A 17,295-nucleotide genomic window follows, 5' to 3' on the forward strand; every position below is an offset into this window, starting at 1 on the left:
AGGTGTCCAGGGACAGGCTCTACACTGGTTTAAGTCATACTTAGCTGACCGTTACCAGTTTGTGAATATTGATGGACAGCATTCCCAAGTCAGTCCAGTAAAGTATGGGGTGCCTCAAGGATCAGTTTTAGGCCCTTTACTGTTTACAATTTACATGCTACCTCTGGGAGACATTATTAGAAGACATGGGATCAGCTTTTACTGCTATGCAGATGATACTCAATTATATATTTCAACTAAACCTGACGAGACGTCTGAACTTTCTAAACTAACTGAGTGTATCAAAGACATCAAACACTGGATGACCAACAATTTTCTTCTCTTAAACTCTGACAAAACAGAATTATTACTTATTAGGCCTAAATCTTGCACACAGCAGATCTCACAACTCAATCTACAATTAGAGGGATACAAAGTTAGCTTTAGCTCTCCTATAAAAGATCTGTCATATTAAACAGCAATTTAACTTTTGAAAACCATATATCCTATGTCACAAAAACTGCCTTCTTTCTTCTGAGAAATATCGCTAAATTACGAAATATGCTATCCATCTCAGATGCAAAAAAGGTAGTCCATGCTTTTATGACTTCTAGGCTGGATTACTGTAATGCTCTATTTGCTGGCTGCCCAGCATCCTCTATTAACAAACTTCAATTAGTACAAAATGCAGCAGCCAGAATTCTTACCAGGTCTAGAAAATATGATCATATCACCCCAATTTTATCCTCCTTACACTGGCTGCCTGTTAAGCTTCATATTGATTTTAAATATTGCTTCTTACATATAAAGCTTTAAATAATCGAGCTCCTGTTTATCTAACCAACCTTCTGTCTCGCTACAATCCAACTCGCTCTTTAAGATCTCAAAACTCAGGGCTTCTGGTAGTACCTAGAATAGCAAAGTCGAGTAAAGGAGGTCGAGCCTTCTCCTTTATGGCTCCTAAACTCTGGAATAGCCTTTCTGATAATGCCTGAGGCTCAGACACACTCTCTCAGTTCAAAACTAGATTAAAGACTTATCTTTTTAGTAAAGCATACACTCAGTGCATCACTTAGCGATATGATGCATGAATGTGCTCCACACAGGTTTCTGCATCTCGTTTATATGCACTATGAACAGCAGCTACACTAATTATTCTGTTTTTTCTCTATTTCCAGCTGGGGATACTCATCCCGAGGCTCTCAGACCATGCAGCGCCACTGATTCGATCCAAGACGAGCGTCGAGATGATCACAAGGTTTCCATAAATCTGGACCAGGCTGTATCCTGAGCAGCTGCTGTGGTGGTCATGGAAGAGTGGAGAGCATGAGACTGATTCCTGTGACGCTCCAGGGACAGACGAGTCTTCGCTGGGGTCCAGCATTCTCCAGCCTCCAGCGCCTAGACTGCAGCTCTGCACAAGACGTTTGGCCAGAGGAGAAGTAGTCATGCCCAACTGAGCCTGGTTTCTCTCAAGGTTTTTTATAAGTCAAAGTTTTTTCCTCTCCGCTGTCGCCTCTAGCTTCCATGGTTCAGGACCTGTAGAGCTGTGCATCGATGGATTTGCTCTTCAGTGTTTGGACTCTCAGTAGTGATTATTAACCACACTGAACTGAGCTAAACACAAAGCCAGACAATATAGCACTGCAAACTATTACAAATGTTCATTAAAGGTCACTTTTCAAGGTTAAAAGTGGTTGGAGGAAAGATCAAGCTCCCAAAATGCAATGCAAAAGCATAAATAAATGGAAAAACCAAAACATAAAAATCGCAAAATATGAGAAACTGCTTATTTTATGGATATTTTTTTCAATGCACAGAGCGCAGATGATGATTTTTCTGTATATCTTTAAGAATCCCTAAAGCAAAAAGCACAGACACATTAATTAGTAATTAAGTAAGTAATGTGTATTTATATGGCGCATTTATCGTGTATGGACACCCAAAGTGCTTCACAATCATGAAGAGGGTCTCTCCACACCACCACCAGTGTGCAGCATCCACTTGGATGATGCGACTGCAACCACAGGACAACGGCTCCAATGCGTTCACCACACACCAGCTAAATGAGGAGTGGAGAGAGAGGGATAGAGCCAATTCAGGGCATGGGGATGATTGGGAGGCCATCAAGGGTAAGAGCTGATGGAGGGAATTTGGCCAAGACACCGGGGTTAGGGTTTCTTTACGAATTACCCCTAAAAGTGCTTTTTGTTTGTTTCTGAATTTTGTGAATAAGATAGTTTCAACCCAAGCTCATTCTGAAAACGTACTCCCGCGGCCGTTTCTGGAGACAGCGGAATACATCCCGGCAGGTACGTACGGCCGCGTTTATTTTTTTCAAGTGAACGCTAAGGGGCGGTGTGATGCTGTTTGGGTACGACCGCTTACCTCCTTGTGGAGGGCTTCCCCGATGCAACCCGTTTGTCCACTCAGCTCAACGTGTACGTAGGCAGGCTCGAGATGCAGAGAGGAGTTGACCACGCGGATCGGTTTCGAGTCCAGGGAAGAGCGGTTCCAGCAATTAGGTTAGACAAAAACATAATCCCAAAAAACGAGTTTCGTAACAGGGTGAGAACGTGGTGAAATCCCAAAACGCGATAGAAAAAAAAATCAGGGCTTTTCTTTTTTTTGGACAGCTTTTTGTAAACTGTTGCTCTGGTTTAGGGAAGCGAGCGGGCGGGTGGGTTGATCGGTAAAATTGGTTGGGTTCAGGGAAGGAGGAGGGCGGGTCGGCCGATTGGCCGGTCGTGCAGTCAATCATCCGGTCAATAGGACAGCGGCCTCTGGCAGGTTCACGCGAGAACAGTGCGGGCACGAACCGCACTCTCGAGAGGCGTTTGAGATGCAAAAAAGTGCACAACAGCGGCCTCTCGCGGGTTCGCAAAAACAAAAACTGCAGCCGTACGTACCCGCCGGGACGTATTCCGCTGTCTCCAGAAATGTCCGCGGTACTACGTTTCCACAATGAGCCCGGGTTGGATAGTTTCCAACATGTTAGAGGTTGTGTCACTGGGTCTGACCGGCTCAGTAACGCATGATGCTGTTTGATGAAGATCCTCCTCTTCCTCGCTGTCTTCATCTGTCAGAGTTTCTCCACTGGAGAAATGAATGCGCTTCACTGATGCATCTCTGATGTCTTCCAGAGGCTCCTGTACAACACCAATGGCAGCATGAATCAATGTTGAGAATAATCAATAACATCTGTTAGTAGCAACACCTGAGCAATTGTTCTATGATTCTAATATATACAGTTGAAGTCAGAATTATTCACCCACCCTCTTTTTCAAATATTTCCCAAATGATGTTGAACAGATTCAGGAATTTTTCCACAGTATTTACTATAATATTTTTTCTTCTGCAGAAAGTCTTATTTGTTTTATTTTGGCTAGAATAAAAGCAGTTTAGAATTTTTGAAAACATTTTAAGGTCAATATTCGGAACAATGTTGCCAGATTGGGCGGTTTTGAATTTGATTTTCAATCATACATTCATTTTCTTGTCGGCTTAGTCCCTTTACTAATCCGGGGTTGCCACGGCGGAATGAACCGCCAACTTATCCAGCAAGTTTTTACACAGTACCGCATGTCTTTAGACTGTGGGGGAAACCAGAGCACCCGGAGGAAACCCACGTGAACGCAGGGAGAACATGCAAACTCCACACAGAAACGCCAATTGGACCGAGGCTCGAACCAGTGACCCAGCTACCTTCTTGCTGTGAGGCAACAGCACTACCTACTGCGCCACTGCTTCACCCTTGAATTAGATTTTTATTAAAGTGAAAATTTGGGTGGTTTTGCAACAGCGTGCCCACCAGCCCCAGTCTTCACTTATAAACCTGATATGATCTCCCAAAGAGATGCCATACCCCCCTTTCTTGACATACAAACACTTACAACAGTTGTGATCTCCCAAGGACACGACATATAACAGATAACAATAATAATGCCACTAATATCTGCAGACACCACACGTCTTAATTCCATTTCTGTTTAGTTCAGTTCTGATTTTAGTCGCTCTAAGGTCATCAGAAATCGCTGTTTGGAGCTTATGTAGGCCCACAGTTCAGCATTCATGTTATTAAATAAACAGTGAGTAAACACAAGCACATCTTATTGAACATCATTTATTTTCATCACCAATTATCACAGTAGAACAGTTTCTCAAGCAGTTTATGATGCATTTTAGAAACAGAAGATAAGCCCCTGGTCTAATGCGCCACCTGGCTTGAGAAATCCGTTCTCAAACACTTACTTTTAGTGATTATTTAGGTAGCACACATATTCTGAATGCCTTCAGCAGAATTCAAATGAGCCATTTTAATCTAGATTAATTCCAAAATTACAGTGAGATCAATCTAGATTAAAAATGCCCACCTATAATATATATATATACACAACAGTTCTGTCTGGTTCAATTCTGACCGTGCAATATTTTGCCAGTAACAACACTAGTCCAAGCCTCTTCACCCTTGTGCATTACTCCTCCCACATACAGCGACAATAATAACATGAATAATGAATAAGACTTTCTCCAGAAGAAAATACAATATCAGACATACTGTATAAAACTTCCCCGCTCTGTCTAACATTATTTGGTAAACATTTACTAAAGAAAAATAAATTAAAAGGGGGGCAAATAATTCTGACTGCAACTGTATCTGTCAAAACAAGCTGAAGTCTGAACATTAAAATGAACGTTAAAAATCTGTTCAGCTCTGAAACAAACTTCAGGTAGTTACAAATCTATGAGTCCGAAACAAGCAAACAAACAAACAAACAAACAAACAAACAGTTAATATGTATTAAAAAGAATCATACCATTAACAGAAATCTAACTATGTTTGTTTGTGTGTCACTGACTATACACGTCACATTAAATGTTCTAGCTTATATTAAAACCGTAACAAAAATGCAAGAAAACTGTATATTTTCCAAAAAATAAACAGTAATTCAGGTCTAAATACTTTCGAGTGCAGTGTGAAGCTGTATTTGTCAAGGGAAGGGGCTGATAGAAGTGTGTGTAAACTAAATAAAGGCTTGGTTAATGGCCTAAAAACAGCTGATCTTTCGCAAACTGAAGAGAAACACTTACATTAGTCTGCATGATGAGACTCTTCCAGCAGAATATCCTCCTTTACTGTGAATATCCTCATAAAAACCTCCAACATCCCCAGTGAAAGAAAGGAGGAAGTACTGTGTCAGATAATGTTTACAGTCTAACTACATATTTGCTTACGCAAGTCAGTCTCGTGCTCCTTATAATGTTGATATACAAGTATTGCAGGAATCAGCCATACAGAAAAAATAAAACATAGGCAAAAAAAAAATAATCAAACCTTAGCTCATGATATTTTACTGCTTTCATTCTTCTGATTTGTCTGGATGGATGTGCTTTATTGGTCTTCAAACAGCAACTCGTTGTCATTTTAGAGTTAAAAAAGGATAATTCAATTTACTCTGGACTAGAAAATGAACATCATATACACCTAGGATGCCGTGAGAGAGAGCAGATCCTAGACATGAGTACATTTAATTTTGGAGCGAATAATCCTTTAATACTTTTGTATGAAACAAAAAAAATAGTTGCTAATTTATCATTTAATTTAATAGGAAAGACGTATTGTTATTAGTGTGTTGGCCAATTTAAAGGGTAAGTGCAGTGTTTCCTCTAGGAGTTTTTCCAGCTGTGGTGGCAGACCTTTCACACAAATCTTCCAACTACCTATGGCGTTATTTCAATGACAAATGGAGAAAAGTCTTGAGCACAGTATAACAAGTCGCGTAATACGAGCAAGCGAATCTCTTTGCTTGCGCGCCGATTTCCTCTGTTCATGTACAAAACGTCTTGCACACCCCCTCAAATATACGCTGCTGAAGTGCAGATCTTCTTGTGCGCTCTCAAATAAACACTGCTGAAATGTGATTTAGTGCGTTTATGTAGCGAGTATATTTATATGAGTATAGGAATATTTCTGAATTAGGGTTGGGCATCTAAGCTATAATGCCGATCCGATACGCATCTCGATACAAAGAATACGATCCGATATATTAGCGATACATTTGTGACATATTGCGATGCAACACGATACGATTCACACCCATATCACGATACAATGCGATAATTCAGCACTAACTAATTAAATCAAGTTTATGAGATGATGTGAAAGAGGATGCTGTGCCATTGAATGAGTTTGATTATTTATTAACCAAGCAAAACCAAGACTTTTTTTACAAACTGGCTTTTCTCTCAGAGCCAGAGTATCAGTTTACAGTAGAGGGCCATTTTAGAACATATAGCACATATTATTTAAGTATTTTCAAGATAAACAGAATGTATAAGTGCAATATATATTTAAAAATATATATATTTGCACTCTTTCAACATAAAGGTTTAATATTGCACAACAAGAATTGTGATTTAACTTTTCAACTATGAAAACAAGTTTTACAAAGATATTTTGCCACTGAATATTCAAAACTTAAGGTGGTGAACTAGCAGTGTTATGCTGCTTTGAAAAATCACTGTCACTGTAAACAACAGGCTAATAAAAATATAACAAACCAGCAATCTTCTTGCTGTGAGGTGGTCAAACTACCCACTGTGCCACCGTGACACCCATTATTTTTATCATTATTATTATTAATATTATTATTAAATAAAAATTAAAAGGAGGTGTTTAGAACCTTCGTTCTCTGTGACACTAGGCTGAATATCTTTGCAGATGAACAATGCAATAACATCCGTTATTGGCGTAGAGCGCACAAAACTGTTGCGCACGGAAAAAAAAACTTGCAATGCTTTTCTCACCACTTTTGGAGCTGGTAGCTACAGTTGAAGCAGTGCAGGAAGCCGGGGATACAGGAACACTGGAAGATGCTTTCACAACAACACCGTGGCACCGCTTCAAGTGAGATTTCAGATTAGTCGTACTGCCCGCGTATTTTACAGATGCGCGGCACATTTTGCAAATTGCATCTGTCCTGTCATGTCGTCCATCCTTAAATCCATAATGTTGCCATACTTTAGATTTAAAACTTAGTGGGGAATAAAATGTTTGTTTTGCTTCTCGCGCTTTCTGAGGGCGCTCCACTAGCTTCATCCGCACACCTGATACACTGAGTTGTAGTGTAAGTGTACACATCCGCAAATCCGTTGCTAAGGCTTACTTTATGTAGGTCGATTAAATTATGCGCCAAAAACAGGTTGACAACACTTGTTAATAAATAAAAAATACATTCTTTATTAAAAATATAAGCTGTATCTCAGAAAAATTGATGCATCTCGCAAAAACCGATGCATCTCGATTTGCTTCCAAAATTTCATTCATCCTCTGCTGCTCAACCGATGCACTCGCATCGTGCACGCGCATGACCGCGTATCGATACATATCGGTTAATCTTCCCATCCCTATTCTGAATGTCTTCACTAGACCTACAGAGCGGCATTAATGCGTCCTGAAGTAAAGTGAAATGGCTATAAACTTCAGTAAGATAAAGTCATTATATGCAGAACCACAGGCATTTATCTATAAATAAAGTATAATTACGGAAACTGTATTCATAATAACTGAAAGCCATGTCCTGTTTGCTGACCTCACGCATCGCGCACCTGTCAGTCAGTCAGTCAGTCAGTCAGTCAGCACGTCACCTTAAAGGGTTAAACAAATGCCGCACAGCACTACTACAATTACAGAAAAGTTTGCGCTGATATAATTTACTTACCTTTTAATGTTTTGGAGCGATTATAACCTGATATTAAAAAAACAACAACAATGTGTGACAGGTGGGTTAGGTGAGGATTGAACCCAGATCTCTTGGACTCATAGCTGGGGCTTTTCCCAGTTGAGCTAACCGCTCAACAGATGAACCCAAGTGCAGGAGATTAATAACAAAACTTGAGACTGTAGTTTCTGAAAAAAATAAACAACTGATCTTTACTTGAAACTGGAATACAGCTTCTAGTGAACAGGCAAAACAAATCAGACACAGAGGTCAAAAAATACAACAATAAAGAGTAACTTATCTTCTCTAGAGGATCAGGAAAACACCAGGCAGTAATGGCTCAAGACTGAAAAAAACTAGCTTGTAACACACACACTTATATAGGGCAAAACACAGGTGTTGCTAATCAAGCTTGAGTGGTGGCACACAGCTGATGGCGGGTAAATGGTGACCTCCACTGTTCCGGAGGAAGCGTAGAAATTGGATACTGTTTGTTTGAGTAGACAGAAGCACCTCCTTCTGGTTAGAAGGAAAAGTGAAGCTTAATGGATTCTAACAGAATGACTGAATGTTTCGAATGAGAAGCTGTAATGTAGCCATGGAGGGATGCATTTTGGTGTGGCGCCACACCATGGAAGAATGAATGTAGCCGAAACCTTGAGGTGTATGTACCTAGGTGTAATGGAGCAAAGAAGTGTGTTAAATTAATGACTAAATGGGGACAGCGCCCTCTACAGTGTGCGTGGTGTAATAAGCATGTGGAGTTCAGACCCAATGTTACTAACTTAGTGACTTTTCAGATCCCCCAGCCAGGCCCGGCCCTAACCAATTTGGTGCCCTAGGCAAGATTTCAGGTGGCGCCCCGTCACATCGCAGTAAATTACACTGCTAGTGTATAGTCATAAGAAACTAAATAGCTTTTTGATTGACTACTACAAGCTGGGAAAACGTCAGATAAATATGCCAATGCAATTAACGTTATTGCTGAATAGATCTAATATTTACACATTTGCTTGAGGAAGGAATGATGGAGGTAGTTACATTAATATTACTATTTTCCATAACATGTTTGCCCTTCCATAACATTAGCTGACGTTAAAACTAACAGATAGCACCATAGCTATTTATTGATCAGCAATAATATGCCATATCTGTCAACGTTGGGATGTAAAAAAATATGGGACAACAAATAGCTTCAAATGACAGAATACATAGCAAACAATAGAAAATATTGACAATAAAATAAAAGGTTTAACCTATTAAAATAAATGGCCTATATAGAAATTAAATAAAGCTATAAAATCTATTTAACTTTTAATTGTATTTGCATATTGATTAAAGTTACTAGTTATTTAGTGAAGAGCAGCAAATGAATCTCTCATTGTGTTTTGTTCACTGGTTGTTTCTGAAACTGGTTAATGTTAGCAACCTGACGTTAGCTGGCCTGGCCCATAATTTACTTACAGAAACAAGCAGCCTGGTTGACAAACTAAGCTAAAGATTTAACATTAGAATACATACATTACAGGGCTCGAAATTAACTTTTTTACTTGGTAGCACTGGTGCTCCCAACTTCAAAAAGTTAGGAGCATCCCAAAAAACTTAGAGGAGCACCCATTTTCTTTTTAGTTATGCGCCGATCTTGATTCTTAATGGCCGATTTTGATTAGCACATGTACATCTCGGAGATGTCTATTTGACGTCTGCATTCACATCTGCAAGACATCTACAAGACGTTTCCTATCAGATGTGAAATAGACTTCTATTAGACATCTTTAAAGAGCCCATATTATGGGTTTTTGAAAATTCCCCTCCATGTAGTGTGTAACACAGCTCTAAGTGAAGTGAAGTATCCAGCTAAGGCTTAAATCTGTAAGAATACAGTGTTTAAAACGGTTGATTCATCTATAAAAGAGTCGACTCATGGTGCTTCAAACGAGTCGCCTTGATACCGATTCATTAGGTGTTTCGCCATGACGTACGAACGAAACCAAGTTATTCACGTGCACACGCAAACCCGGGAGATTTCAAACCTGAGGCCCCGCCCTCTGACGCAGAAACCCAGACACACACACACACCCACAAACACACGCACACAAACATGCCGGTCGATTGAAGTCACACTGCAGATGGACATTATCGATTCTCTACCCAGAGATGAAACCTCAGCATTATAACCAAGCAGTTGGAAACTTCTGGAAACTACAGGCTACAAAGAATACTTCATCTGCGTTTGTTAAAGGAAGGATCAGTAAAGAGTAACTTACTGATGGACGTCAGGATGAGTTTCTTCCTCCATTTCTCAAATGTAAGTACGTGCGATTAAAGTTGCCTCGTTGACTCTAGCTTGCAAATGTATTTAGTTGTGATTTGTTACTTATAACCGCGTGTACTGTATCAGGTTAACTGGCTATATTCTCTTATCGCGTGCAAAGTCACGTTAAAAACGCGACGCGTGCTGTTTGTTTACGGAGCTCCGTGGTAGAGGTCTGCATTCCCGCGGCTGTCCCCGCGCCAGATTTCTGCGGCGCAGGAATAAATTTCCGAATCAATCGCGGGAGCGGTCGGTAACAGGTTTAATTTGGGACGGGAGCGGGCTTTCTAGCAATATCGTGGATATTGCTATGCGAATGAGACAGAGCTTTGCCTGCCTGTGTGTCTGCTTGGCGCTTGTGTGTATGTGTTAGTGCGCGCGTATGAGAGAGAGAGAGAGAGAGAGCTCTGTCTGGCTGTCTCTGGACTGTTTAGCTGGGTGATTTTCGGTTTTGTTCTCCCCCGCTCTTTAGCGGGATCGGGCGCGGCGGGCAGAAAACGGGGCGGTTCGGGCACCGGGACAAGAAATTCTAAATATAAGCGGGAGCGGTCGGGTTCAGGCTAAAACCTGGCGGGTGCGGGCGGAAGCGGGAGCGTTATCGTCCAGAGGTGTGTGTGTGTTTGTGTGTGTGTGTGTGGCAGCTAAAATCCACGCCTACACTATGGAGCGCGTATGAACTGTGATTACTTTTGTATTGCTGATTAGCTATTGGGCATTTCATTCTCTGACTGAAGGCAGTCGACCAATCGTGACAGACTGTCATCGGTCCAATCAGCGCAGATTAGCTTCGCGCTAAGGAGGGGTTTGGGAACAAATGAATCACTGGACGATTCATACGGGAGTCGCTGGGATAATTAGGTAAAAATAAATGCAGATTATAAGACCACTAAAGTGTTTTTTGACTTTGCATGCATATTAGACTGTTGTTGGAGACCCTTACAACCAAGATATGACCCTATTTCATGTATAATATGGGCTCTTTAAGATGTTTGCGATTCAGAATGTGTGTAAAACTGACATCATACAGACGTCTGCCAAACGTTTGTATACAGCAGGTGCTTTTCAGATCAAGAGATCTTTAACAGACATCTTGCAGACGTATACAGACACAAAATATCTAATACAATGGTATTTCAACCTTTATACCATTAAAAGGGATAAATCAAGTATATAATTTCTTATTATCAATATTATCAATATATTTTGAAATATATAATGACATTGACATCAATTGGAGGGGCCAATTAATTCGAAGTAGGCTACAAAAAAATAATAATAATAATAATAAAAAATTGGTGGGATTTCAAAGGGCCCTCTCCCTAGACGGGGCCCTGGGTAGTCAGGTCCACTTTTCCCCCCACTACCACGCCCATGTGTGTGTGTGTGTGTGTGTGTTTTGACTCTGAAAGTCAGCGTGCCCAAATAGACACTCCCACACCATGCCTCTTTTCTTTCTCCGACACTCCCCCCTAAACAGAGCTGGACACGCCCACGTTTCTAACTTTTTCCAAAGTAGAGGTGTGAAAACACCCTGCTGAAACGAGGGGGTTCATGGCCCTTTAAATGTGGTTATAATTAACTGTTTGTAATTATTTTTTATTATTCAAAACGAATACCTAAAAGTCTCCACTAGGTGGGGAAGTTTCTTTTCTTTTGGAGTTGAATTGCTCTGTATTACTCAGTGATTGTACATTGAGTATTGTGATCCATTGATTTGTCATTTATAATTCAAAGTGTGTTATGTTTTTCATATTCAGACTGTTAAAATGTACACTATATGATCCCAAAGTTAAAAAAAATTAATTGGCATATAATTAAAAAAAAAAAAACTTTTAAATAAAACGAAGCTTTGCTGTGGAAGTGGTCATTTTCTTTATGAACCAGCAACTATTTACATGCGCTGATTGTCTCCATTGTACAGTGTGCAGTAAAAAGACAGCCCAGGCAAGACCGTCACATAGGCCTATTTAGAATGCTGAGATGTTACGATGTTACAGAGGACTTATTTGATTTCTTTGCTCTAGCTTCTAAGTGGCCTGAAGCCTACGTTTGTTATGAATGAATTCATAAAACAACTCATTCTTGAAAAAACGCATAAGAGCTGTGTGCCTCTGCACATTTGAATAGTGTCAGGCTGGAAACAGATTCTGGCTTTTAAAAATCTGTCAATCTAAATGTACTTGTCGGGTTTGGGTCGAATTCTGTCGAGCTCGGGCTCTTTCAGGCCTATTTTTTATGGCCCGATCACAGCTCTGCTCCAGGCAGTCAGCGGGTGCTTTGATCACAATACCCCAGGTGAGAGCAGTGCACGTCAGACAGTTCATCAAAGATCTTTCCTGCTGGATTTCATCTCAGGTTAGTTGTTAAACGTTATATATAATTCATTTTGTCTTTATCTAACGACTCTTTAGTCTTTTGAATGGATTATTTGTTCTCAGGTAACGTGTTTGAGCTGACCACAAAGATAAGTTAATATGTTAATGTAATCACACACACTAATTCTGCATATTTGACTGATTGCTTACCTTTATTTCCTATATTGTATAAACTTATTGTACATTATACTTTTATAATAGCCATTATTGATTATTAAAACTGATATTTAGCAAAGGAGAGGATACGTTACATATTTTTCGAGAGGGGTCTAGCTGCAGACTCGGTGCAGTGCAATCTGGGCTGCATCCAATGCTTTTTAATGGGCTCACCTAACCCCACCCCTAACCCTACCCATCACAGTGACGTCACTAGCTCCATTTGAGTGCATTGTGTCTGACATTGCATCGCTGAGTGATGCAGTCTCAGCTTGCATCATAAAGGCTGCATCCAGATACTATTGCATTTTTCTATAAAAGTAAAAGGAGGCAGTGATGTTTTAGACTCCATTATAAGCTCCATTTTGTTATAAATATGCATATAGTGAAGATGACGATCATATAAATATGCAGCTACACAACGCCTTAACATTTTTAGTGTCTGTTAAGTTAATATCAAAATCAAAATAAGCAGTTCCTTATATCACGTTTTCATTTTATTTTTAAGAAAGGGAAACAGCGTAGCTAGCTTGATGTGAATGAGGTTACAATGTACTCTGTTCCCTTTAAAGATTTACCCGATGTGTCCTCTAGAGTTTGTTTTCCATATAAAACTTGCGAAGTCTGAACTTACAAGGAGAGGATGCAGGACTGAACTGTGTGCACTTAATATTGAGGAAAAAGCCCCAATCAGAGACGTGACTGTCTGCAGCCCCGCCTCTGTTTTCAGATGTCTCCAATTTCCCTCATCCACACCGACACGGAGCAGCAGCGTTATAAAACCAAAATGGCCTCTTTACTCCGTTTTTAGGGCTGGAAACTGTGGGGTAGTGTGGACTGAAGTCGTAACTGTAGCAAAACTTATGCGTTCTAAAACTAAAACTTACTAGTGTAAACGACGCCTAAGATTGGGGCCTGATACAATTTCTGGTGCACTTAAAAACACAAATAAAAACATCAACAAACATAATAAAAGAGCTTTGTACCACAGTTTCAAGTGTATTCAAACACAATTTATTACAGTTCAGATGAAGACAAACAGTACATGCAATAAAAGAATTACAACAACACACAACACATAGAGAGTCAGGTCTGCCGGCGGTATGAAGCCATCCGGATACTCGATCACCAACATCTGAATGGTTCTGTTGCTTGGCGGGCTGGAACTGCTGATCCACCAGTAAGGAGCCGGACCCGGAGCAGCAGACGGACCCGGAACAGCAGACATTGTGCAACCAGATGGTCCCGGAGCAGCAGGCTTGGTGCCACCAGACGGACCCGGATCAACAGACATGCCACAATCAGGCGGACCCGGATCAGCAGACATGCCGCAATCAGACGGATCTGGAACAGCGGACATGGTGCAATCACTGGGATCTGGAGCAGCCAACATGTTGCAATCAGACGGACCCGGATCAGCAGACATGCCGCAATCAGACGGACCCGGAGCAGCTGACATGCCGCAATCAGACGGACCCGGAGCAGCAGACATGCCGCAATCAGACGGACCCGGAGCAGCAGACATGCCGCAATCAGACGGACCCGGAGCAGCAGACATGCCGCAATCAGACGGACCCGGAGCAGCAGACATGCCGCAATCAGACGGACCCGGAGCAGCAGACATGCCGCAATCAGATGGACCCGGAGCAGCAGACATGCCGCAATCAGACGGACCCGGAGCAGCTAACACTGCGCAGCCCCCAAACAGACCCGTATCCACAGACAGCCTGCAGCCTCCAGAGGCATCCGGGTTACCAGATACACTGAAGTCCCGAGACGCACCCGGATAAGAGGACACACTGAAGAACCCAGACGAACCGGGATCAACAGACACCCTGCAGCCTCGAGATGGACGAGCATTAAGAGACACACTGAACACCCCAGATGGACATAGGACGAGGGACAAGCGGAGGACTCCAGGTGGACCCGGATTAAAAGAATCTGAGTAGAATCCATTAGGTCCCGGGTCAACAGACACACTGGAGATCCCAGGTTCATCCACGTCAATGGAGACAACACAGACCCCACACGGATCCTGGGACCCTGGGATGCCCTTGACGATTCTCAAGATGACTTTACTGCAATCTTTCTTGAGGTAGATCTTTCTAGTCCGTTCTTTCGATTCTGAGGCTGAAGAGAGAGAAAACATTACAAGGTGTTATTCCCCGATAACAACCAATTCAACTAATAGCACATGCCTATAGCCATGTAATAAGCAGGATAATAAACAATTCTACAATATTTTAATCTGTGTTTCATTTCAATTACAATAATCAGCTAAAACCACAACTCATGTCTTTCCTAATCCTTTTGTTTCGCTGCTTACCGACAGCACGAGCGCTACCAGATGGGTCAGTGTGGTCCACTATAGATGTTGCTGCTGCATCCATACAGCAAAGCTTATGGATAGCTCTTCCCATTTTTCGGAAGAATGAAAGAACGCCCGTCTTCCTCCGTCCTCGTCTTTGCATCTCTAAAGAAAATGAGAAAACATTTAGAAAGTAGAGATAATGGGTATGAAAATATTTTTAAAATGATATTTTAAAAGAGCCGTGTTTCAGTGTGAATTATGACAGAGTAAAACTGTTTACAGTCACTCATCTTTTTAACACACTGTGATTCTGACTGCATTCACACTGAAATATCAAATATACCAAAACATTCCATTTATTAAAGGTTATGAAGGCTAAAACACCCTCAACAGCCGTATCTCTTTACTGTAGCCACACCAAAAATGTAAGTTATCACACATACAGTATAATAAGAACAATTACTGTAGTAATATATACTGTAGAGCTGTTCAATATACAACTTATATTTCATAATATGAAGTTTTTTATTTTATTATTGTTTATTTTAGCCTTCTACATTCTCAAACATATAATAATGAGTAAAATATGATCACATAATTAATTAAATATGTGTATTTGCTTTACATGTAGTCAAAATATGAATTAAGATAATGATATTATATCATTTTACAACTATAAATATCATTAATGTTGACTTATATCGTGATGTGAGATTTCTGTCGTAATTTGTCTTGTAGTTCATACAGTATATCATCTACTTTACCACAGTAAGTGTATAGCAGAATAGATTTACCACAACACTGTGATTTACTGTAGTAAATATCAAAAACACTGCAGAATTTACCTCAGGAAATCCACTACATGTCCTATAGTAAATGTACTATATATATATATATATATATATATATATATATATATATATATATATATATATATATATATATATATATAAAATAATACAGTATATTTCCACCGGTGTGCTGCTGTGCTCTTACCTGCTGTCTGGTTCTCCACGATGGCCGGAGATGAAGCTCTCTGTTCGGACGCTCCTCCAGCGCGACCGTGGCTCCTGAACTCTGGTGAATCTCGTGTAATCATTCTCTCCAGAATATTGTAATCCATATCGTGCTGTAAACGCTGTATTTTTGACTGAAAACGCATGACTGTTCGCTGACTGTCAAAAAGCATCTACACCACTGAACACCAAATCAAACTGACGCGCGTTCAAGAATGTGTTCTAATTAGCGTTCGAAACTGTGACGTCATGCGGGGGAGGGACTGACGTGCTTGTGCTGTTAGAACTACAAACACAGATAAAATAATATAAATATACTATACTACTATAAATATACTAATTAAAAGTATGTTTATACTTCAGTAGGACTTTAGTACACTTGACAAAAGTATACTAAATACCAGTAATACTTAAATAAATTTTAGTGTACTACAATAAAGTACACTAAAGAAAAAACATCCAAAAGAGTTTTATTAGTGTGTTTTTCAAAAGTGTGCTTTAAATGCTTTAAACATTAGTTGGTTTTTAGTACACTGTTTACATACTAATCCTAAGTTTAAAATAAGTTAATATATTAAAAATCTATTAGTAATGTATTGTAGTAGAAGTACATTTTCCCAAAAGTTGTATTTAAGTACATTTAATATGAATGCAATATTATCACTAACACTTAAATTGATTTTGAGTGTGGTAATTTTAAGTTTACATTAAATTGACTTTATTAAAAATCTTTTAGTAATGTATTGCAGTAGAAGTACATTTTCCCAAAATGTCTTTACATTTCATATATGTGCTGTAATGTTGCATCTTATTTATTTTTTTGTGTTCTCACTTTTTGCTCAGTTTTTGTTCCCTTATTTTTGGACTTGTGGTTTATTGCACAAAAAGATGAAAGTGTTGTGATGAAGCACAGATGCTGTTTTTTGAACACACAGTATCCCAGGAAAAAAAAAAAAGTGCACTAAAATGCACTTTATTTAAGTATAATTAGTACACTTTTCAGTAATGTACTAAAAGTGCTCTATTTTCACACAGTAATTGTGTACTTAATGTACTAAAAGACAGTATTAAGTATATGTTAAGATAAACTCAATACCATCTAAGTGTACTCAACTGTGCTATTTTGAGACACCCAGAAACTGAACTAAAATGTGCTTTTAACATACTATATCTGTATTTTAAAAAATATATTTATTTAGTTACAACTAGAAATACACTTGAACCCTACTTTTAAACATTTAAATATATTTATGACTAATTTAAAGTATAATAGTAATATATTAAAAGAATATACAAATTGTAAAAAGTGTGCTTAATACTGTATTAAAAGTGCTCCATTTCCCAAACTAATTTTGTATTTAATGTACTAAAAATTAGTATTAAGTACATTTTAAGATCAACTTAAGTACATCTAAGTGTACTC

The 17,295-nt window shown here is 39.6% G+C and overlaps 3 protein-coding genes across 3 annotated transcripts in view; all 3 read right to left on the reverse strand.

The window, feature by feature from the left end:
- The window catches only part of LOC103909362 (uncharacterized), a 16,169-nt gene extending 9,186 nt beyond the window's left edge, over nt 1–6,983 (reverse strand). Inside the window, exons 1-2 of the mRNA XM_087298977.1 lie at nt 5,071–6,983; nt 3,000–3,128 (exon numbers count right to left, since the gene is read on the reverse strand). Of these exons, the coding sequence (XP_087155103.1) occupies nt 3,000–3,128; nt 5,071–5,082 (141 nt within the window). The 5' untranslated portion in view covers nt 5,083–6,983. The remainder of the gene's footprint in view (nt 1–2,999; nt 3,129–5,070) is intronic.
- The window catches only part of mia3 (MIA SH3 domain ER export factor 3), a 449,841-nt gene that overhangs the window by 283,652 nt on the left and 148,894 nt on the right, over nt 1–17,295 (reverse strand). The gene's annotated exons all lie outside the window — the stretch shown is intronic.
- Nucleotides 13,537–16,072, reverse strand: LOC141379468 (uncharacterized). Its single transcript, XM_087298858.1, has 3 exons — nt 15,853–16,072; nt 14,872–15,018; nt 13,537–14,675 (listed from the first exon to the last, which is right to left on the reverse strand). The coding sequence occupies exons 1-3, from the start codon at nt 16,043–16,045 to the stop codon at nt 13,570–13,572; spliced, it is 1,446 nt and encodes a 481-aa protein (XP_087154984.1). The 5' UTR covers nt 16,046–16,072; the 3' UTR covers nt 13,537–13,569.

This window comes from Danio rerio, chromosome 20, assembly GCF_052040795.2.
Source record: "Danio rerio strain M-AB ecotype USA chromosome 20, GRCz13ab, whole genome shotgun sequence".
Lineage (NCBI taxonomy): Eukaryota > Metazoa > Chordata > Actinopteri > Cypriniformes > Danionidae > Danio > Danio rerio.